At 39.6% G+C, this 24,120-nt stretch overlaps 1 protein-coding gene across 2 annotated transcripts in view; it reads left to right on the forward strand.

The window, feature by feature from the left end:
* The first annotated feature begins 1,246 nt into the window (after positions 1–1,246).
* Positions 1,247–24,120, forward strand: part of sntb1 (syntrophin, basic 1) — a 40,970-nt gene continuing 18,096 nt past the window's right edge. Inside the window, exons 1-3 of one of the 2 annotated variants that reach the window (XM_007571063.2) lie at positions 1,247–1,541; positions 1,655–2,205; positions 19,038–19,287. In XM_007571063.2, the coding sequence (XP_007571125.2) occupies positions 1,357–1,541; positions 1,655–2,205; positions 19,038–19,287 (986 nt within the window). In that variant the 5' untranslated portion in view covers positions 1,247–1,356. Of the gene's footprint in view, positions 1,546–1,654; positions 2,206–19,037; positions 19,288–24,120 lie in introns of both variants that reach the window. The other variant, XM_007571062.2, reaches the window with a different exon arrangement.

Genomic DNA, 24,120 nt, shown 5'->3' on the forward strand with positions numbered 1-24,120 from the left:
TAAGCATCTTTGAAGTTGTCTACAAATCACATGATACAAATGTCATCTTTCCACAAGGGCTTCAAGAATAAAGCTACAGTTAAAAGAAAATTAGTTGATGTCTTCATTAAAATTTATCACAAGAAATGTAAGGGGCAAAGGAAACATGTGCAAAAAGGTGCTCTGTTCAGATTGAGCAAAATTTGGACCTTTATTTAACCTACGTTCCAAACAATAGGTGGGGCAGAAAAACAGTAGTACTCTCTCCTCAACACAACATTCTCAACGAGAAGCATGGTGTCAGCAGTATCATGCTGTGGATCCGTGTTACTTTAGGTTGAACAGGGAGGGCAGCCAGAGTGAGAAGATGGCGGAACTCTGACGGAGCCTGAGATTATGGGATATTATTAAAAACGGTTGAATACTAATGCCTTAGATTGATTATTGACAACATTTGAAAACTACACATAATTTTACCTCATCTCATTCATTATTCTTCTAAATTAAGTTTGTGGTTGCAACGTGTGTCACTGCACATATATTAATCGCCAAAGGCTATTAATTGTAGACTCGCCAGTAGATGTCGCTGTCACATCGTTTTAACATTTGTGTGACAACGCAAACCTTTCATCGACTACTTAAAAAAAAATACTTTACAAAGGTGGATGCAAGCTTCTGGTTGACACCTTGATTTTGAAAATTTTGAAGTAAAATTTAATATTTCGTATTCATAAGGAAGTGACTGCAGCAATTATAGAGGAAGCACTTTCGTTTTCCTCTCTGTAAAACTAACCAGAGTCTCGCTGTATTTGTTTGCATCCTCGTTCTCTCTGGGCCTTTTTGCTCTAAGCCTTTTTGTAAATGATAAGACCTTAGACCGACAAGGTTCACATGCTTTCTGCAGCCTCAAGGACCACAAATATGATATATGTAGTCACTTATTGATAGGGGAATCGGCCCTATGTTATAAATATTAAGAAACTGACAACTTTTACACATTTGAACTGCTTGATTAAATGTAGCGCACATTTTTGTCTGTTTTGACTCGTGAAAATTTAAATCTGCTGTTCCACACTCAGTTTTCTTTTAAGCGATTTTTTGATGTGTCTCACTCAAAAGTTGGATAGTAGAGAACAAGGTTGTTGTTATTGTTGTAAATAATACAGCTAAAAAAATATTATTTTCGTACGTGAGTTTAATGTGCCCACATTACGCACAAAACGTCCAAACATATTTGATTTTGATTCATTTAGTTTATTGTGTTACGGTGTAGTCTATCACCATTTGCTTTTCAGCAAGAGGCTGACACATTCTTTGCACTTACACTTGCACTGCTTGGTAACTGGGTGCGTATCAGTTCAGTGCGATCAGTTTCTTATGTTTAGAAATGCGTTTGACGGCAGAGCGCCGGAGAAACTCCACCCTACAGCTTTAGGATCTCCGGGCAGGCGGAGCGGAGGGCAGCCCGAGCGGAGTGGGGCTCTGGCTGGATGCGCGGCGTGCGCGTCAAGTCCCGCGGAAAACTTCACAGGGACCAAAGTCCAGCCTGAACTCGACTTTCTGTGTGTGAGACAGTTGAGTGAGGGAGTGTGAGAGGACGCGCTGGGAACTTATTCACATGTGATTTTTCTTTCTTTTTTCTTTTTCTTTTCTTTTTTTTTTTTTTTTCTCACAGAAATGCTCCAAAGATGGCGGTGGTAGCAGCGGGAGTAGGAGTCTCGAGTGGCTCCAGGGCACATAAAAGTGGATTCGTGGAGGTTTTGGTGCGGGAGAACTGGCACAAAGTTTTGGCCAACTTGAGCGAGGAGGCGCTCACGTTGAGCTGCGAGGACTGCGGCGTCAACGACGGCGTCAGCTCCAACGGGGTTACCAACGGGTCTTACCTGGACAACAGCAACGCCAACTCCAACAACGGCCCCCAAGCCGTGCGCACCGCATTCACGGACCTCCCGGAGCGAGTGCCCGAAGCGATCGCCAACAGAAAGCGGTGCGTCAAGGTGACCAAGCAGGACATCGGAGGACTCGGGATAAGCATTAAAGGAGGGAAGGAGAACAAAATGCCCATACTCATCAGCAAGATATTCAAGGGGCTTGCAGCGGACCAGACCCATTCTCTGTATGTAGGAGACGCCGTCCTCTCCGTGAACGGAATGAACCTACGGGACGCGACGCACGACGAGGCTGTGCAGGCGCTGAAACGAGCAGGAAAGGAGGTGACACTGGAAGGTAAGAGAGGGGATCGCTGGTCCTGGGGGGGGGCGAGGGAAGATTACAAGTTTCTCGCGTCTTACATGTGAATCTTAATAATTTAGAATATCACTGAAAAGTTAATTTGCATCAGTGAATCAATTCAAAACGCAAAACTCCCACAGTCTTAGGTACACGGAGTGATGTATTTCAGTTGTTTGAGCTAATAAAAACTACGAATTTAGTGTTTCATGAAATTGAAAGATTTTTGACACAAATGTAACTTTCTACATAATCACGGAAAATAATGCTGAATTGAAAATAGAGCGTTAATGTCCTCAATGACAGAAAGCCACAAAAGACCATGGGTATGGAAACTAGTTTCTCACAGAGTACTGCAAAGAGAAAATTGAGTGGAAGAAAAAAAAAGTTTGGCAACAGCAACTGTGATGGCCGCAGCCTTTGAAACATTTTGGACAGAATCACAAATCACAGAATCACTTGAAGTCGGTCCTTCAAGATCCAACACACCGTAACTGGAATGTTACTGTTGCTTTGCTTGTGTTAAGCCACTCCTGAACCAGATACAACTGTTGGGATTTGTTTAAGTATTTATTTTGCTGTGGAGGAAAAAAGATGGTCGAAAGCCTTCTCGTTTTTAAATTAAAATAAGCGTTGTTGCATGTCTTCATCAAATCCACTTAGAAGAAACCGAATGAAACCGAATCCATGTTGCTTTAGGTCCAACGGGAAGTTCCCACAATCAGTGATGATTTGGGGAGCACTGTCATCTGCTGGCTTTGGTGCACCAAGTTTTATCATATGAAGTCAGGACAGCAAGAGCTTACTTTACTGTAGACCACTTCTTGCTTCCATCTACTGACAAACTTTATGTGAATGCTGATTTCATTTTCCAGTAGGACTTGACACATGGCCACGCTGCCAAAAGTACAGATATCTGCTCCAGTGGATACGGTATCACAGAGCTTTATTGACCACCTGATCTAAACCCTGTGGAGCTCGTCAAGAGGAGCTTAAGGCCGATACTTGAGCAAACAGACATTGAACACCTCAGCAGAGCCGCAGACTGATCGCCTCCATGCCAGTTTCAATGATGTTGTTATTTATGCAAAGGGGAACCGAGGAGTGAATTCATCTATTGTGCGGCGCAAACACATTCTTTTCGGCCGGCCCACGTTTGTTTTTGTTTTTTTGTTTTTTAAATAAACTTTTGTTTCAACTATATGCTATACTGAGTATGGAAAAAAGTTAATATTTCATTAGCTGTGAGGTATAATTCTCAGAATTAGCAACGGTGGTTAGAATGAACCTATATGATATTAGTTTCACTTTTTGAAGTGAGGTTGTGAAATAAAATTAACATTTAAATTACACTATAATTTATTGAGACACTCCTGTTCATTGTCACTCCTCAAAAGAATACATTACATTTTTGCATGTGTGAACACACAATTTGCAACTTTTAGGTTGGACTTGATTGTTAGTCAGTCCTTCAGTAGATCCTGCGATTTTTTTTCTTTCTTGTTAGCAGCTTTACTCAGCAGTTAAATTATTCACCACATTTCCAATGGTGTGCATGAGAGTATGAAACTAAGGGATAAAGTTCAACTTTTTCCCACAATAGTGGCTTAATTTTTATTCCGCATTAGAGAGGCCACTAATTGATCGCCTTTTGTTGAAAGGAACAATTGGAGATTTTTATAGACACAGATCTCGCTTAGCTGTTTATGTCAGAGGCTCATCATGTTTATCAGATATATCATATACAGGTTTCTGCATGTTCTGTTTTCTCTTAATGCGTCGAACGTAAAAACGTGTTTTTGTGGAATACATTTTGTCAGATGATACAAACATCTTCACCTTTCCTCTCTGTGATCGCACCACTTAACTCTCGAAAGCGGTCACATCTTTCATGACATGAGCTGCCTTATGTAAACTCCCTTGATAACTACTAACAAACAGACCTGCACTCTGTCTCTGAGCTTTTTGTTCCTGTTTCAGGGAAGACAAAATGCCCCACTCTCACATGCAGACAAGGTGATGATCCTGACCATGGGGACCCATTGGTTACAGTCTAGAGGGAGAAGCTGGTCCCATATGGGAAGTAATCCAGATATTAGAGGGAAGAAGAGGAGGAAGCGAGAGGGTGACTGAAGGAGAAGAAAGTGGGAAGGCAAAAAGCTGAAGTGTGATTTAATAGGGAAAGTACTGAGAGGGTTCGTGTTTAGATAAGTCAGAGACTGTTTTTAGGTGAATGCAATTTTCTAAAGGTAGACAATATGCATATAGAAATGTGACAGATCTGAGCCCATTACATGTGAGAATTGTGCTGAGCTTGCGTTGTATCAGGTACAAACTGACTTTTTGACGTCGGCATGACGAGGTCTGTGATATCCTGTGCCAAAAAATGAGTGATATTTCCTCACTGCTTCCTGAGCAAGAAGCACAGTTTAACATTTGAGAGAGAGGCAGATTGTATCACATGAGGAAAGAGATCAAGGGAACACAGTTGATAAGTACCTGTCCCTTGGGCACCGTGTGTGTGTGTGAGCTGCCATTGCTCTGTGCGTTCCTGCTGTGTATCTGTGTATCAAACACATGTCTGTGTAGCTTACTGTAGAAATAACCAGTGTTTCTGGAAGTGCAAAAAGTCTTCATATAAATTCCTCTTTTTTAGGTAGTATCCACCTTAAATTTGAGTGTCTTGGATTCCATAAAATACTTTTAAAAAAATCACAAGTATATTTTAAATTTAACTAAAATACTTTCTCAAACAAAAAAGTCAGGATTGTTTAGGTTGATCTCGAGGAAATTCAGATTAATGTTCTTCTGTCTTCTTTGATATTAATAGGACACAAAGGCCCTGGTTTCCACAGGTACCCATAATATAACTACAGTTCAGAAAGCAAGAAAACAAGTTTTCTTTATTGCTGTCACTAATCTGAACATGTTGAGTTTCCTTAATTCCCTGGAACTTTAACTAGGACCAATGGTTTTGGTTAGATGTGACTAAGATTCATTTTTTCTTTTTCCAAACACTGCAGGTGGGTTTGGCTTGGCACAAAGGATGGATTTATGTCTACTGTTAGGTTTGAGGAAGTGAAATGTTTATCTGTCAGTTGCTGTGCGGACAGCAGCATCACAAAATGTTGGAAATACCAAAACATTTCAAATTATGTATCTGGTGGTCTCTGCCAGAAAACTGAAAATTGGTTGCTATTGGGTTTTTTCAGCAAGATAATGATTCAAAGCATACAGCCAGATCAGTGATTCACCAAACACACGGCCTGCTCAGTGTGATTTTGATCCTACATATCGTAGAAAAGCAGTGGGCTGAGCTGAAAGGAAGGGTCGTTATAGTTTTGATTTAAAATATGCCATGTCAGGTTCTGGTGTTGCAATCAAAGATGAGCTGTTCCAAAGGCTTTTTTGCCATTTTTACCAAAGGTGTCAATGAATGAATGAACACTTTATAGACCAGTTGTGAAACTTTAACGTCAAAGATAGGGAGAGAGACTGCACAGACACAAGCAGATAATTTTGACTCTGCAGTCTAAATCGGCGCTCCAACTACACAACCAAGTTTGTAAAAGGCCCCGTTTACAACTAAGTGTTATATGGAGCATGAGTGACCGCTTGTATTCGAGTTCAACTACCTGACCTATGTGCAAATGATTTTGGCATCTATGTCACAGGATCAGCTGTCAGCTCAGCAACAAACATTACATCTGATATGTTTTCTGATGTTTCAATAACATTCAGAAGCAAATAACAATCAACACCATCATTTACACAAAAGTATATAAAAACAAATTGCCTAACCTACAACCAAAAAGTATCCCAACTACTTCTACAAAATATGTCATATTGATTATTAAGGTTTGCAAACTTAAATAAGGACAAGGACACTTTCCCCTTGTGTGTAAGGGGAAAGTGTATAATTGTACTTTCGGGCAGCTGACCAGCAGTGTGCAGCAGTAAGTGGGGAGCTGTGTTACCCTGCTCCTTTATATAGTCACCCAAAACTCATGTTACCTGTTCAGTTCCTCTGACATCTTTGATGGAAACTTTTATTGTATCAGAATATTTGTCAGGTTTGTTCACACAGATTTTGGTTTCAGTGAAGACATATTTTACATTTAGTTCTTGTTTGTGTTAATATGAATATATGCTGTGGTTTTACTAAAAAAAAAATAAAAAAAAATAAGACATGATAGAAACAGAGGAAAGAAGTTATGAATGTTTATTTTTCTGGCTTTGAAATGTAATATTTAAAAGCAATACAATACCTTAGTATTGGAAACTTGGGATGTACTGATTAGGCTTTTCTTGACCAGTTCTTATTTTTGGCTTTAAAGTCCAATTTCCTCCATGTGATTTTGATCAATTACTTTTTACTTTGGCTGCACAAATTTATCAGTGTCGATTTCCTTAAATTTGGGAGATCGATGATCGGTCGATATGTGAAGCCAATCTTTTCCCCCAAGCTTTTGTACCTCAGCAAAGTTCTAAAAATCAGCTGCTGGCCTCTTCTGCTCTCCCAGGAAAGAGAGGCTTGAGTAATAGACTGGCCCACCAGATCATGTCTGCACGTTTGCAGTAAACAATGGTCACCCCACTGTTGCCAACGCAGCAACTTTCTTGCTATATTTAGCAACATTTAAGTAAAAAGAAGGTGGCATTGGCTAAAATCGGAATCGGCAGGTCAAACTTTTTAAACATCGTAATCGTCGATCGGCCAGAAAACTGCAGATTATTTCCACTTTTACACTAGTCAAACTCTTACATGATTTTCTTATCTGAATTTAATCTGACAGATTACTGTTTCAGATAAGTTTGTGCTCTTGCCAAAGTCTAGTGATGTTTTTCATAGAATCACAATTTTTAGAAACCAACAGATCAGTAAAATATTAACTCTGCCGCTTACCCCAAGTCATGGTAGATCAAGATCCATTTCTGCTCAGTTCTGTCCTCCCAAACCAACACAGGCATTATTAGTGTGAATAAACCTGATTATGAATGTGTTGTCAGTCTGCTCTGAATGCGTTCACGTCTGCTTTTAATGCAGTCTGCTATTGATAGAATCACCTAGGACACACAATTTGCAGCACCTCCTAACAGTCCCAGAGAGGCTCTTCTTTGTTCAAGTGTCACCCAAGCAGGCTGTTTGTGCTGTGCTGTGTTAAAAGATGATCCAATTGGGAAATGCTCCGGGGAGCAGTCGGTGTTCTGTAGTTATGTCTCAGCTCCCAGCAACCGTAGCCAGTGGTGTTATGTTGGTTCAATGCAAAATGGCCTTTGAGAAATGAAAGAAAAAGTTCATAATATTTACTGTTACAAAGAGCGTTGGATTTATGTGCAGCAGAAATTTGTCAGACCAAGTCGGAAACCGTCCCGTCTTCTGCTGCACCTTTTCAACTTGACATGTTGTTTTATAATGAGGCGCTCCTGGGCTTCTGGCTCATCAAGCTCCCCTAAATGACAACGTACAGCAAGCCGCAGTAATAAAACCCCCTGGTTTGAGTTTCCATTGTGACGTTTTGACACATCACAGTGAATGCGAGAGATATGAGGACCTGAAACTGGAGCCAGGGAGAGGAACCCAGCCGTTTTTTTTTGTTTGTTTGTTTGTTTTTTTATTATTTGCTCCTGTACTTCTCCAGCTCTGCTGTGTCAAAACGTCTTCTGACGAGGGCTTAATGGCTCAGAAAAAAATGAGAAAAGAGACAGCATCTCTGGGACTTTCAGCACTGTGGAGTACCACCACAGGAGCCTCTACTGAAGATGTATTTTCTCCATCTGCATGTTTCATTTAGGAGAAGTTTAAAGGTGGAGGTATCGTTAGGCACCTCCCCAGGAGGGGGCTATCACAGACGGCTCCTCTTCTTTTCAACACTTTGGCTTTTTGACGTTGTTTGATGTCCTTTCTAATTAACATTATTCTGCCCGAGTACTGAGTCTTTCATATGTTCTCTGGGGGTTTGGGGCTACTTTTTATATGTGAACACCTCCACTCAGAATATAAGGCCTCCATAAGAGACGCAGGACTAATGCTATGCATCTGGCTCTAGGAAGGACGAACATATTTGTCTTTGTACTTTCATTAAAACTTGTCATGTCAAAGATTCCTAACAGGATTCAAGGCTGGACTTTAATTGATCTAAGACATTAATATGCTTTGATCTAAACCATCTCCTCAGATTGGACACCTGCCCACGAGAACTGTAGGTGCAGAACCCTTTTCTGAGGTTTTGCAACCTCTAACAGTTCTTTCCTTCAGGATTAACCTGTATTTTACACCATCATCTTGTCATCAGCTCTGACCAGCTTCTTTTTTTTTTTTTTTTGTCTGACAGTGTAAGAAATTAAAAGAATGCTTGCCAACACAAAATAATTATAAATGCTTTAAACCGGGAAGCTCTCCCACACTTTGAAAACCTCTGAACTAGCTCTCTATCTCTGCAGTATTGTACAAACGTGATTTATATATATATTCCTCCTGTTCAGTGTTAAGCCTGACAACAGGATCATGGAGCAGTTTGAAAACTTCAATATGTGAAAAGATGTTGATCGGGAATGGCTGCCCTAAATTCAATTACAGCAAATTCATGGTTGAATCATCACATTCAGACCCTCGTTTTGTCATGCAGTTGCAACTTTATCAGTGTGACAGCTAGACAGAAGGGAGATATCGCCTTGCTCTTTTTTCATGCAGATTGTGGTTTATGTGGTTTCAAATCTCACGAAGGTCATTTCTGACTTTTATTGTTAGCACTGTGTTTCATTAGGTTTTTGCAACCAAAACACCCCAGTTGTATGTAATAGACTTTACGGTCTTTTAAGATGAATGATTGAAACATATTGAATTAGGTAGTGCAGGTTTCATGGTGTCATTTTTTTTTTTTTTTTGCACAAATCAAACGTGGAGATTCTGTCTGATTTTGCAAGCCGAATATTGTAATGCTATCTGATCTGAAAACCTGACTTTTCTTTTTTAAATGGAAACAAAGCATGAACTTGGTTCGGAAGTCTTTACTTTGATGCCCCTAATTAGAACTTAGTGAAACATGGTAGTGGCAGCATCATGCTGGGTGGATAAGTTTCTTCAGCAGGGGAAGAAGACATTGATCAGAATCAAGTGGAATATAAATTAAACACAGAACAATCCTAGAAGAAAATTTGAGAGAAAATGTGAAGAACTTGAAAGTGGAGCCATGGTTCACCTTTACATTAATGAGTTCACTTTGACTAGGCCATTCAGACCCATTAATGTCCAGACCTAAATCCAAATGAGAATTTCTGGCAAGATTTGAAAGTTGATGTTCCAATATGAGCTTGGTCAGAGATAGAGGCTCCAAAACCCTTAGCTACAATTGCTGCTGAATATGATTAAATTTTTATTGAAATATGAAATTTTAATCTTGTCACTAGGACAACAGTAAGTAATAGATTATGGAAATAATTGTTGACAAATTTAGTAATTGATTAACTGGAGAATACAGACTCAAAAAATTCCCATTACACTGAAAAAAACACAGTCAGGGGAGTAATTAAGTCAAAACTGTACAAAAAATGTTAGCATTTTGCATTTGAGTTAAAAAAAAAAAATCTTTGCCTGTGTTCTGTCCAGTACCTATCAACTGGGACAATTTTACCTTCACCTGGTTCAAAGACAAACAAACAAAAAGACCTTCTACTATCCAATGCATAATCAGATAGCAAAAGGAACGTAACCTTTCCCTGTCCAATTATTCATTAGTTAATCCCAAACATAACCAACAAATTAGCCCTAAACTGTATTGACATCAAGTCTAGCAGAAAGGGCTGAACTTTTAATATGTTGATGCAATCAGTAATTTTTTTTTACTGGTTTCACTAATTAATACTGCTTTTGCATTTTAAGTAATAATGTTTTCCTTTAAAGAAAACAATTCAATTGTTCATTTGCATCTTTCCTGCATTTTTAATATTGTATAAGAGAAAGACTTACATGGTTGAGTGAAAAATCTACGGAATGTGCCAATATTTTGTCTGATTGATTAGTCATCAGAAATATCTAATCGGTTACAGAAATAATCATTAGTTTCAGGCCCACTTGTGACCTTTTCCTTCCACTTCACCAAATGTGCTCTCCTTTATCTCGTACAATCCTTACAAGAGACACAGAGTTTTTTATTTTAATAAAATGTGTTAAAAAAAAAAAAAAAGTTCATGTAAAAGCCTTGAAGGCAGTGGAAAGAAATTGTCCAAGCAGACAGCGGAACCGGGAGTAGCCTGAAGAAATATTTCGCCACATATAATTTAGCTCATGCAAACAACACATTTTTATGCATCCACATGAAAGCAGTGTGAATGGAGAATAAAAATCAGATGACAATAGAGAACACCTGCAAAGCTCCTGCAGGCAGGAAATGAGTCAGTGTCCTGTAAGCTCTTATGGTGAGTCCTTAACGAGCCAAACCTGTCATTGGCTGATAGCTGGAGGGTCGGTGTGCGTGTGTACGTGTGTGTGTGTGTGCGCGTGTGCGTGTGCGCGTGCACTGTCAGCATTCTGACTGTCCCCCTGTATTTGTCTGTGAACATGTGCCTCATTGAATGCACATTCGTTTGTGCCAATGAGAGTTGAGGCCCCAGCAGTGTAGTCTAGACAGAAGCCTAAGTGTGTGTGCATGTGTGTGTGTCGGGGGGGGGAGCGTGGGTGGGGGCGTTATGGTGTGTTGAGGGTGAGAGACAGTCACTGTGTCTACTAGCTGACTCTTTACGCCATCAGGAAAGCTATCATCTCCTTCCTTTGTTACTACATTCAGGTTCTGACTCAGAGTGGAAGACAGGGATGGTAACAGCAGCGTTGCACTGATCATTACTGTGGCAAAGATGACAGATTGAATCACTCACTTCTTGTCGTGTTTAAATTTTTATACAGCCAAAACAAAACCATAGACCTGTGGTTAAGACTCAGCTTCCTCACTTTGGATTCAAGAGAAAAAAAACACACAAAAAAAACGTCCAATGATCACTTTTTAGCTTATCTGTAGCTGTAAATGTGAAATTCTTTATACTGTGAAGATTTAACATCAGCTGAGCATTTTACTCTAGATTTAAACAATTGTAGCCAAGATGATGAGCAGTAAAGTTTTTCTGTTTTTTTTTTTTTTATTTTTAGTCACACATCACTGACTTCTGTTGAATCTGTGTCACAGCTGAAAACACAGGAGCGAGGTGTGAAACCTACCATCTGCTCTCAAAGCAAATGAGTCTGGGTTTTAGGAAGTGAGGTGGTTAATGTTGCTAATTAAGGAAATGGGGGGAAGCACTCTTGGTTTTACTGTGGCGACAATAAAAGTAATGCATCAGGCATTCTTTGCTGCTAAGTTTGTACTTTTTTATGAGAGCGCTTTTATTTTTGATAATGGAAACTGCTGCAGATGTTGGCACGTTTTAATGAATGACACCTTATAACACCTTGCCCGAAATTAGTCCGTCCTTTTGTTAGTAAGGAGATTTACAGCCTTAAAAGTGTTGGATTCGTAATACTTTCTTTCCTCACTTCCCTTGTCATCGCGTGATATATCATGAAATGCGGTGGTAACTTTTTAAGCCCGTATCGCCTCCTGTACATTACCCATGCTCCTTTCTGCATTTAGTGCTTTAACAATCAGCCCCCTGCACTTCAGTGACAGAGAGGGTTGATTAGGTGCCAGCTTGTCTCCAGGTAGCACCAGCTCCAGTATCCAAGGCGATTGTAAAGCAGTTTTGGTTTCTTCAGTGGTCTATTTAATGGAGCCTAATGGCTGGTGTGATCTTAGACAGACAGATTTCAGGGCAATTTCCTTTGGCATTCTTCTGCAATCTCGGAGTACTTTCAGCTTGTCTCTATTATTTCCAGTCTTTAAAAATAGAGATGGTCTTCTTCACTGGGCAAAAGGCTTTCAGCAGCTGAAAGCACCATATATGGTGTTAGCAGAGCGTTTAGTAACTTGACATGGCATTAGAAGCTGCTCTGGTAATAATTCTACGCTGTAATTCAATGATATTTAACGGTTGTATATTTTTATTTTTTTGAAAGGATTAAATGCAATACAGAATAGGTGTTGGTTGTTAATAGTGTTGATAACGAGATGTGATGCAAATAAACTGGATTGTTGATTTATTTGCACACTTCTCTGCTGCTCTTAAACCATTTTTTTAAGGAGTAAAAGCAATTGTTACATAAGTAAGAACAAAATGCATGTATGTTGTTGTTTTATAAGTTTCTGCAGACATCTCTTGTCCACAGCAGATAGTTAGGTGCAAAGTCATGATGTTGTTAAAAATAACAAAGTCAAACCTGTTATCTTTTTCTGCTATTAAGTGAGATCAACTGTTGGTCAGCTTCATCAAATCTGACCAGTGGCCCTTTAGTTTTGAGCACAGCAACAAGAAGAAAATTGTGACTTCTTCTCGAGATGCAAGATCATGCTGACAGCAACACTCTTTGGTGTGGAAGTTGTTACAGAGTTAAATAGGTTCATTGCCGTCTATTTTGAAAATCAATTAGGTTGTTAAGCACAGCGATGTAATGTATTTAAATGCATTTTCAATCACATGTCAAGTGAGAGTGAGAGCAAGCTAGACAGCAGATAACAAGAAGGATAAACGGGATACAGTCAAGTTTCTCTGTTGTGTCATTTTGAGGTTTTGTGCTCTGTCTGCCATGGGACTTGCTGGATTTGGAAATGTTAGCAGCTTTTAGAAATCCAGTGGGCTGTAATGTTGTAATTTCCAGCCAGTCTGCTGATTCACTATTCCTCAGCCAATGATTGCTCCACTTCTGGTTTAGAAATCTTCTATGTTCCCTGACCTTTGTTGCTGCAAGGTCCTGAGCTGTTACACAAGACTTTAATCACAGCTTACCGTATTTTCCGCACTATAAGGCGCACCTAAAAACCTTAAATTTCCTCAAAAGCCGACAATGCGCCTTATAATCCGGTGTGCCTTATATATGGACCAATATTGAGCCACAACAAGTCTAGCAACTACGGTAAGCAGCCGCCGACTTCATTTTCGCCCATAGAAGAAGAAGCGCGCGGTGCATGCTGGGATAGTTGTCAGAACGCTGGTTTGTTAATAAAGTTTGATTGACCTATCTACCTACCGACCGTCTATAATCAGGTCGTCTGCAGGTCATTTAGCACCACGTTCTCCACGAACATGCTGTGCGCGAACGGAGAAGGGTGACCATCGTCCGGCCACGCACCGGCCCAATCGCAGGAGGCTCTCCTAACCGACCGGAGTCGGACTGTTTTGTTGATATTCCCTGTAGTGCAGCTCCATCTAGTGGATGCATAACGTAACTCCAGCCTCTACTGTAGCGTCTATTCTATGCGCCTTATAATGCGGTGCGCCTTATATATGAAAAAAGTTTTAAAATAGGCCTTTCATTGAAGGTGCGCCTTATAATCCGGTGCGTCTTATAGTGCGGAAAATACGGTATTTTTATTTTCAAACAAATAATTCAAAATAAGAACCTGGGGATATTTAATTTAATTTTATTTATTTTTTTGGTAGCAATGCAACAAACACTGCTTATTATTTTCCCAGAAAGATACTGTCAAGATCATGTTTTTTTTTCCACTTGAAAGAGAACAGCAATTATGTTGTTTTTGTTAAAAGTTTGCAGCAGTTATTGTATTTGTTCATTGCAGAATATTACAAGCTGAGCCAGTAATTTTCAAAAGACGTAATGTAAACATATTTTCTGCTTTGCTAAAAGTCTTTGTTTGTGAACCTGATCACTTTCTGAGATGCTCACATTTCAGTGTCATTCATCTATGCATGCATTTCACATGTTAAAGCCACATTCCCACTCCTACAACTTGATGGCATAGGTTCAGCAGTAAATGAGGTTTTTCCACGCCTTCATCAGAGTCTTTCAACAACAGATGTCTCCAGGGTGGATTTTTTAACGCCCATTTTGTGCTGGTCTGGTACCCAGATATCAACACCGGCTTGCAAAGCTTCATTAGGCAGTCAGAGTCTATTTCTTCTTTTGTACTCCTTTTGCTCTGATTAGTTGTCTTTCCGTCCTCTGCTCCTCTCCCACGGGCTTTAATGAGAGGCCTCCATCCACCTGTGGTGTATTTTCTCACCGAGACAAAATTGCATTCGAAGCATCTGGTAGAAAGTACTATGACTTCAGACTTCATTAAGTCCTCCTGAACGCCATTAAATAAGAGACAGATATGGTAGTTATACCTGTTGTTTTAGAGTGGAGGTTGTGTGCTTGCTAAGAGCAGAGGACGAACAAACTCTCTAAAAGAACGAGGCTGATCGTTGGTTTGTGTGTGTGTGTACTAATATTGACAGACGTCCTGCACCTCCATGCAGGAAAGCAGGAAATACGTTTATTTCATCGGTTGCAGAACATGCAAATGAAAGGAGAGTAAAGATTGACATAAGCTAATTTGACTACTGCGCACAGAAGTCCATAAAAGAGCAAGAGTCTCTGTAGTGGCTCCACTAACAGCTTGATCTTATTTCAAAATGCATTGAAGAAAGGGAGTCTTGATGACAAAGATTTTGTTATGCATGCATCCACATGCTCCATTCTTCTCCAGCATGAGCCAGGAAAAAAAAAAAAAAAAATGGAAAATGAAGTCAAACAGATGGGGGAGGGCAGGCCCTTATTTGGATCTTTTCGGCTGGAGTTATGCAACATGCAAAGCCATCTTGTTTCAAACGAAGGCTTGAGTAGCATGATAATCTCTCCAAGTTCATCTTCTGCTATTGAGGTTATTGTGTGGAGCTGGCTGTGTTGGAGTGAAATAGAAACATGACCCAAGGGAGAACCACGCACGTCTACACACTGCCAGGGTGAAGACTGCATGAACTACTTCCCATTTATTTTCACCCCGCACTTCCTGCTTTTTTATCTGTGCGCAGTTAAGCTGGTCACAGTTAAATTTCCACCCAACAGGAATTAATTTTTCTTTTTTTTAGGAAGGAAAAAGAAAAACATAATTTCAACATACTGACAGATTGCCTCTGTTGTTGCTTTCTTGCCCCCGTCGATAGTTTCAGATTATCAAACTAATCTTATTATCAGACAAAAATAGTCTGAGTAAATATAATATTCGGTTTTCATGTGAAAAAGTCATTACTGATATCTTATTGTGCCACTATTGATTCCAAAAGTCAATGAGTCTTTTGAAGCCACAGAGTCTTAATTCAACTCAGGCAGAGTTTAATTAAGCCACATTGTTGAGTTTTGAGCATGAGCTTGGGTCAAAGGTCGAGTTTAAATCCACTCTTTCGCTACGCTACTCAAAATATTTGTATTTATTTATTTTTGAGGCATTGAGGGGTTTACTTCTTGGTGTGTTACATATGTTTGTCCGGCTGCATCACACAGAGTTTAAAGTCAGAAGTTCTGACTTTAGAAGGATAGTTTCTTTCAGGATTTGACAGAGCAGAATGTAAGCTTCCATCAGCGACGACAACTTGTCCAGGTCCTGAAGCAGCAAAACACCTCCAGAACATTTCATTCCCACCTCCACAAGGTCTCATTGGACAAACATCTGAGACAGCTCAACTTTTGTCTCATTTATCCACAAAATATTTTTACAAAAGTCTTGGTGATCCTCAAGTTTTTTGGGTCAGCTTAAGTTGTGCCTTGACGGTCAACTGTTGCTGTAGTTTTGTAAATGGATGCTGGTATCGTCCAGTCTCTTTCTTTTTTAAAGCTTTTTCTGCCTATAGCGGCTTTCATTTGCTGCAGGTCAGACAGGAAATGGGCAGAGGGAGAGAAGGAAGGAAGACATGCAGCACAGGAACCAGAGTTGGAAATTGAAATCTGGACACTGTTACGGATTAATAAGCTGTGTGCGTGTAGCAGCCGCTCTACCACTACTCCACACACCAGCCCGAGTCTCTCTATCTTACTGCTGAATTATAAACACTGACTGGTTTTATGTCTCCTCCAGTCATGAATATTGGCCGCCCCACAGCCTTAGAATGTGCTTTGTGAACATTTTCCAGGCTGAAAGATTTCAATGGCTGATTTTGTTTCTCATCTTCTCTGGGATTCCAGTGGGTCAGAACATCATGTTTTGCTTTTTGGCATCTTTTAGCCTACTTCATGCTGCCTAATGGGTTCTGTTTTAAGACATTTCTTGATTCCTCTGGAACTCATCAGGCCTGGGTGTGGCTGTTTAACTCTTTCACAGCACTATGAATGGGATGCACTGGTATTGTTTGTTTCTGCCCTTCTTTAGCATGAATAGTAACACATCCCCTCCAAAAAAATATTCATTGCTATTTCAAGAATATCATATTGTTTCAATTCAAGATGATTTTTGTGTGAGCAGCAGAGATCGCTTGTCTGCTCGTGTGACTGAAAAGGAAGAGATAATTGCGCTTGCTTTCTGCTCACATCATGGTGTTCATGTTTTTTGTTTTTTTTCTCTTGTGCATCTACCACAAAGATGAAACACAAGCTGATGAACCACAGTGGTTTCCATGAGGTGTCTTCATACTTTGTGTAAGCTAGTTCTTTGCTTTCATGTTAGAGGAGGAGTCTTGTTGCTGCTCATCTAACCACCGTTCTCTATCTGCAGTGTGCATGATAAAACTTTTGTTTCACTATGTAGACTTGTGACTTTCACTTTACACATTCTTATTCACAGCTGTGCACAAATTGGTGCAAATGCGTTGGCTAAAATTTATTCTGAAATCCAATTTGGCCTACATTGTTAGTTCTGAGTTCTTTAAGGACTATACTTATTCAATACATAAAATAAATACATTTTAGTGTAAACGTTTTGCTCACTCTTACGCTGCCATGACTTGACGTCGTGGTTTTGTGTTGCAGTTTATACAACAATTAAACTGCTTTAAAATTGATCACTCTCCACTGTTCTAAATTACATAATGCTTCAGTTTTTTTTCCCCATCTGAAAAATGTTATAAATTAATCATGCATCCTTGACTTTTTAAGCACACCTGTCATTTAAAGCTGTGATTCAATTCAGTCTATATCTCCATTCTGTCACTGTGCACATTTAAAATCTGAATGTTCTCACTGCGAAGGATGTTCCTCTTTCTGCTCATGGATTTCTTTTTCTTCATCATGTTTCATCATCACAGATCAGGGCGCACACTGTGTATGTTTTTCCTCCCTGTCTGAATTAAAATCCTACATGTTCCTTTGACTGGAGCTCTTCACAGGCAAAACCAGACGCGTCTGTCCTCAGCTGATGGCAGAACATTTTCGTTTTGGCTTTCTTATCTATTGCCCCGTGTTGTTCTGATACATTGCAACAAACGTATCAGCCTTTTTTTTTTTAATGCCGTTTAATCTAATCTGTCTGTGCGAATGAATCTTGCTTTGTAACTGGATCGTGTCGTCGCAGATGGCCCACTGAGGACTCAAGCCGTCCCCATCTCCTCCTCTACGCTATGAGTCAGTCATCCTTCCTCTACAGGTTGCCAGTGAGGCTTGTTATGCCATCTCAAAGGATTCTATGGTGATTTTTCTTCACCCAGAATAGTTCACAAGCTGCGTTACAAATGGCACCAGCCAGATCCCAATTATTCCTGGCGCTGGATATCCAATTAAACATCCAACATCCATACCAGGCATCTGGAGCGTTCGGTACATACACAGAGCAGGCAGAACACCCACTTTTTCTCCAGCCTCACCAGTTATTTTTCCCTTGTTTGCTTCCCTCTCAAGATAAGGAGATGAAGGGTTTAAAATCGTTATCAAGTGTTGCGGAGTTTGAATTTTACATGTAAAGCTCTGTTATCTTGGAGAACGTCCCTGGTTTGCAGCCTCAGCTGCTCATGTCCGATCAGCAGTAGGGCTTTCACAAGGTCTTTTTTTTTCTTCTTCTTCTCTTTTTTTTTATTTGTTTCTGTCCTTAATTATTTATAAGCATTTCTGCTTAGACCTTCTCGCATAAATCATCAGAAAATTGCGGATTTATATCATGATGTGTATGTTGCCATTTTTTGATCTGTGCTTTTCCAGGCTTCGCTTTTTCTTTTTTTTTTTTTCTTCTGAAATAGATTTTGATCTCAGTGGGATTTTTATGGTGAGATGAAGGTAAAATAAATATATAAATTGCAACAAATTAATTGGGAGATAAAAAAGACAGCAGGGCGTTTGGGCTTTTTGGCATGTTTGCGATCGCTGCTTTCGTTCCAGACTGGCACCCGGCGGGGTTGACTGTGCCAGTTCATTGTAATAGAGGAGGAAATCAGTAATCTTTTCACAGTGACGCTTGTCCTCGGCAACAAACGGGAGCTCTTCATAACCGACCGAGTTGTCTACGTCGCTGAAATCATTTTTAATGCTTCATAGGGCAGCCAAAAGAAAAGTTGCATCATATGCAATGAGCTGCAGCGGCTAGCGGAGACTGTTTTTTGCTGCAGTTTTGTGTTGTGAACCCACACAAAGTAGTATGTAAGTGCAAAAAAAATAATAATAAAAAAGTCTTTGTGGTTTTCAACTGTTTTTCCCCTCAAAAACTCTGAAATGATTGCGTGTAATTATTTAACTATTTAATAATATTCCACCACCTAAGGCTATAATTAGTGCAAACATTTTCATCTTCAGGAACTGACGTTCAAAGCTTGATATGTTGATTCACAACTTAATCCTACTCTAAGCTTCTCCACAAACTTTTTCCAGTCTGCAGAATTCATGAAATCTAAATAGCCTATTTCATTATAAAAAATTTAAACCTAAACATTTTCTTTGGATTTTTTTATATACATTTTTAAAAGAAAAATTTGTTCCTATTTTTTTTCTGCCTCATTTGATCATTTTCTTGCTCCTAATAAAGTTGTGTGCTGTCTTCTCTTGCTAGTTAAGTACATGCGTGAGGCCACGCCGTATGTCAAAAAGGGCTCCCCTGTGTCAGAGATCAGCTGGGAGACGCCTCCTCCCGAGTCTCCGCGCCCCAGCAGCCCCCCCACCGCCTCCTTCTCCTCGTCCTCGCCTCAGTCTCCCGGCTCTCCCAGCCAGCCCTTCCTGTCGCTGAACGGCGACAGGAGATGCATACCGCTGAAGATGTCTTGCGTGACACGTGCCATGACCAGAGCGGATCCCGAGAACAGGTAGGTGGAAACTCACTGGGACGAAGTGAACAGAAAACACAAACACACTGGGCCGGAGGGACGAAACCGCAGGCTTGCTGGAGACCGTTGCTAAACTTCAGATGTCATTTCAATCAATATGCAGTGCAGGAGCTTTTCCTTAGCGATAGCTTTGCCTTTAAATTAAACACGCACATACAAATGCGATGCAGTTGTAACAATTGCATGTCCCCAGTCTTTTAAGTCTCTGGTGTCTCACTGGGTTTCTGGCTGCTCTGACGAAGCCGGCAATAAAAACAGGAAATTATTTATCGAACACATTTGGGGCAATTCTCTCCTCTTTCCCCTAATGGACATTTGAACAGCGGATGAGGAAAATAAAAGCCTTTGTCAGTGATTCAAATCACCTGCAGCTAAAAACCCTGAAAGTTCTCATTTATCCACAGAGAAATGCACGAAGATTGATGTTTTTCTCTCTTCTCTCCACTTTTAAATTAAGCTGTCCTGCTTGATTCACTCATTTGTCTTCATCAAAGTCAAAATAATGTAACATTAGGTCATTTATTACCAGCATAATAACAAAGCTGTCGGTAGAAACTTGAAGTTGTGCAGCAATGTGTTCTGTCTCTTGCAAAGGTTTTCACACATTGTGAAGGTCTTTTTTGCATCTAGTCATGTTACAACAAACCTAAAGGAAAATTATTGGGATATTAAGAGGTAGATGAACACAATATAGTGTGTACTTGCAGTGTGGACATGATTTATAATTAAATGATTTATTAAACAGTTGAATTAAATTTGTGCAATATCTCAATCACAAAACACTGCTTAGATGCGATATTTGATATAATGTTTCAAGTTCAATTTAGTTGGTTACAATGCAGTTTGTTTGAATTTTTTTTACAGCATTCATGTGATTTATAATTAAACACACTGGTTTGGGGCATTTTATGGAACTTAGCAGAAATGAGAAATAAAGTCAGATCATGACATGAATTATTTCATGCTGTGAATGACAATTTAAGACTGTCATTTAGATGTTAGTCATGACAGAGGAAGCCGGTTTGTCACTGGACTTTATTCCTTTGCAAAAAATCTGAGAAGACGATGGTGACACAGCAACAAGTGTAAGCTTTAGAAAATATATGATGTTGAATCAAAGCAGAACTACCCGACATTATTTCCTCTGCTTTGCTTTCTTTGCCGGTTTCCATTTGCTCATTAGTATCTGCCCCGGGGTCAGCCGGCGTCATCTGCTATAGTGAAAGACAGAAGCACTAAAGTGACTTTTTTAGCCTGATTTCCTTACAGCCAGACATTTGAAGTAGCTCTTAGACCTACTGAGTAGTGGGTGGGGGGATTGTTAGAAGGTGTCATTAAGCTAATTGGCTGGTAATTTGACAGTGGCAGAGTTAAATGGCAGATTGATGCACAGAAATGATTCACTTTACTTCACTCTCTTTTCACTTTCTGTGCTGTGTACCATGGCCCTGTTAAGTGCTCTTTCACCATGTTGTTTTTTCCTCTGCGTGCAATACTTTCTCCTTGTTGCTCTGTCTTGTCTGTGCTTCAGTCTTTTCAACTTGTTTGTGTTTTTCTGCCCCAACGACTTCCTGCTGTCCTCTCCTTTTCCTCTCTTTCATCATCTCCCAGTACCAAAACACAAGTCTTGCTTTTCTATCATTCAACCTCTTCAGCCGTTTGATTTTTTTTTTTTTGTTCTCAGCAGATCTCTCTGTGATCTCACTGTGACTCGGTGTCTTTATCTGTATATATGTGTCCACAGAATCCACAGAATTGGTTGTTCTTTATCTTAAAAGCTTTGCATAATAAGCCCCCAGTGGCCAGTCTCCCCTAAAGTTAGTAATCTTCAACTCTCCATTAGCAGGGCATAGTTGCACAAAAACAAACAATAAAACTATAAATGAAGATTAACGTTACAGGGTTTCCTGTAAAAGGAAATACAGACGTACTCAACATTTGTCCTAGACATTTGGTCTGTAGACAATCTTCCACAAATTTCGAGTTCAAATGTTACTTTCAGATGCAAAAGTGATCGAAACCCAAATATGGTCGTCATTGGGTCTTGTTCCTCATCCTTGTTGTGTTGTAAACAATATGCATTGATTTCCTCACCAAGCGTTTTGCATCAGATCCTGTTCCTTGTATGAAGCTCTTCCACATCTCGCCTTCCTCATTTTTCAAGCTGAGATGTGCGTCTCTAACAGAGCAATCTCCCCCTGTAAGGAGTTTGTGTGAAAGGGGGGAAAGTGTGAACTAAATTGTTCTCCTGACCATCTTCAATTTTCATGTGCACAAACAGCTTTTGTGTCAAAGCCATATTCCAGTGAAAATGCATTTTCATGTCAAACCAGCTTGCTCTTTTAGCGCCCACGAAAACCTTTGAAATGTTTGCTTTAATCTTTCTCTCTTTGTTCCTGAAACTTGAAACAGGGAAAAAAAACTATATTAAACTGTTTCTCATTGAAAACAATTCTAGCTGAACTGTTTGTTTTTAATAATGTGTTTAGCACGTAAAGTAAATGATTGACATCAGACGACCATCTGCTTGGAGAACAGATCGCCCTTCACCTGTTGCTGTGCACTGTCAGTCAGATGGCTGAAAAAAATGTGGGAAACATTTCGGCTCGTGAAAAACAGAGTGGTAATGTGGGAGCTAAACGAATGTGTGTGTGGAGCAGCTGACTGCATACTGTCTACTGGAGCAGAGAGACGGACTTATCAACAAGCTAAAATCTCCTTCTTTAGCCTCCAGTGTTACACTAGTTATGATATATTCACGATAAGCTCTTAAAATACCACTAAATTAAGCAAGTAATTGAAAGTCTATCTTTTAACAACTAATAAATTATAGATAGCATTATCCTAACTGCAAAAATTAAAACAGCAGTAACCATAATGGCTATTTTCCATTTTAAATAAAAAGAGAACAGAATATGTTTTGCATATACTGCGATACGCAAACTCTTCCTCCAGAGTATTTACATTAAATAACATTATGGTGAATGTAATTGAAATAAAATGACAATGCATATTCTAGGACATGAGTCCCACATATATACATACATTTATATAAATATAGAGGATAGGATTCATCACCTAATATACAAGGACTCAATTACTGAGACTATTTCCCATATATCCAATATTTAACCTTTTTCCCTCTTCCATTCCTCCTCAGCAGTTTTCTTATTTCTTAGCAGTTTTTTTTAGTGCATTAATATCAGTGTAAAATCTTGCCATCTTTTCAGATTGTCTTTGGCTGTACAGGACTAGGGTGTCTGTACCTGAGATACCCTTAGTCACGTTTCACATTAAGTCAATGTCAGAATACATGGATGTAGGAGGAGCATTGCTTGTAAAATCACACTAAAATCAGTCATGACTTTCAAAAGACTGCTTGGTGAAACCTTCAGGTCAATGTTGATTGAAACCACTTAAAAACACTTCAGGGTTGAACATTGACTTTGTTGCCCATAACTTTGACTTTATTGGCGAGTTATGCGAGGAGTTGAGGTCAATGCCCCATCTCCATGTCACACACAGATAACGCTGCGCTTCGCTTTGTGAATGTCTAAAGCAGGTTTGTGGATGAGAATGTAGACCTTGGACAAATTTATCTTGACCAGCAGGTTTTTATGAAGCCTTTTTCCTTACTCCACAAGCAAGACAAATTCCTGATTGACTCTGCCAGATAAAGTTTAGTAAATGTTTAAATGAAAATGCACCCGAGTTGAAATCGATTCGCTGTTCTTACTCCATGAAAATGTGCTCATGTTTATCCTGGAAGGTTGGATGTTTCTCAGCCTTCGTTTGTCCCCAGACAGAAAGCTGAAGTTAAAGATCACAAGGCAGGCCTGTAAGCTAGCTCTCTGTTTTTCTTATTTGGCTTTCAGGGATAAAATGGTTTAGGAGGTTTTATGTTAAATGACTGAAGATTCTGGCTTATCTTCCTCTTCTATACTCGGTGCGATGCTGCATCTCCCTCAGGGGTTTCAATTCATTTCACCAGATGATGTATAAACCATGTGCGAGCCCAAGAGGAAATGCACAAGAGCGGGGCCTGTGAAAGGCAGAACACATACGGCGATGAAAAGAGCCAGTAGAAAACAATGCTAAAGAAGTGGAGAGATGGGTTTTCCTTTGGATTGCAGGTAGACTTGATTTCAAACAAAGTGTTCGTCCTGATGCGAGTATCCTGACCTAACGTATTCAGATACACAGCGTGTATTAATCCTGGGAATAAATGGGATTTTTAAATCAAGCCAAGTTATTTCAGGTATGTTGTACATTATTAATAGTCAAAAAATCGGCCTCAGGCTGCTTTTCAGTTCACAGATCACCCACACGCTCTATTCTTAGAAGGTCAGTGAACGGTGAATTGGGATAAGTGAAAAAAAAAAACTATAGAATATTCTAACAAGGAAAACACTAAAATTAATGTTTCACTGTTTAGAACACAAATTCAGTCAGTATTGGTTAAAGTGTTATGCCATTGGTGATATCTATATACAGTGCCTTGCAAAAGGATCCACTGCTCCTGAACTTTGGTAAGTTTGTTCACATTACAACTATAGAAATGTTTTAGATTTCATTGGTATTTTATGTGAAAAACAAAGTAAAGCAACAGAGATGTGTATTTATTTCTTATTTAGTCCCTCTAAATGAAATGCCTGAAGAAGTCACATGCTTAAAATTGTCTCTTTGCTTAATCTCAGTATAAGTCCAATTCATTTTTTATTGAACATTGGTGGACAAATGGCATCATGAAGACCGAGGAACACGGTTGGAAAAAGGAAGGTTGTGATACAATAGCTTTGAGAATCTCACATA

The sequence above is a fragment of the Poecilia formosa genome, unplaced genomic scaffold, assembly GCF_000485575.1.
Source record: "Poecilia formosa unplaced genomic scaffold, Poecilia_formosa-5.1.2 Scaffold273, whole genome shotgun sequence".
NCBI classification, from domain to species: Eukaryota; Metazoa; Chordata; class Actinopteri; order Cyprinodontiformes; family Poeciliidae; genus Poecilia; species Poecilia formosa.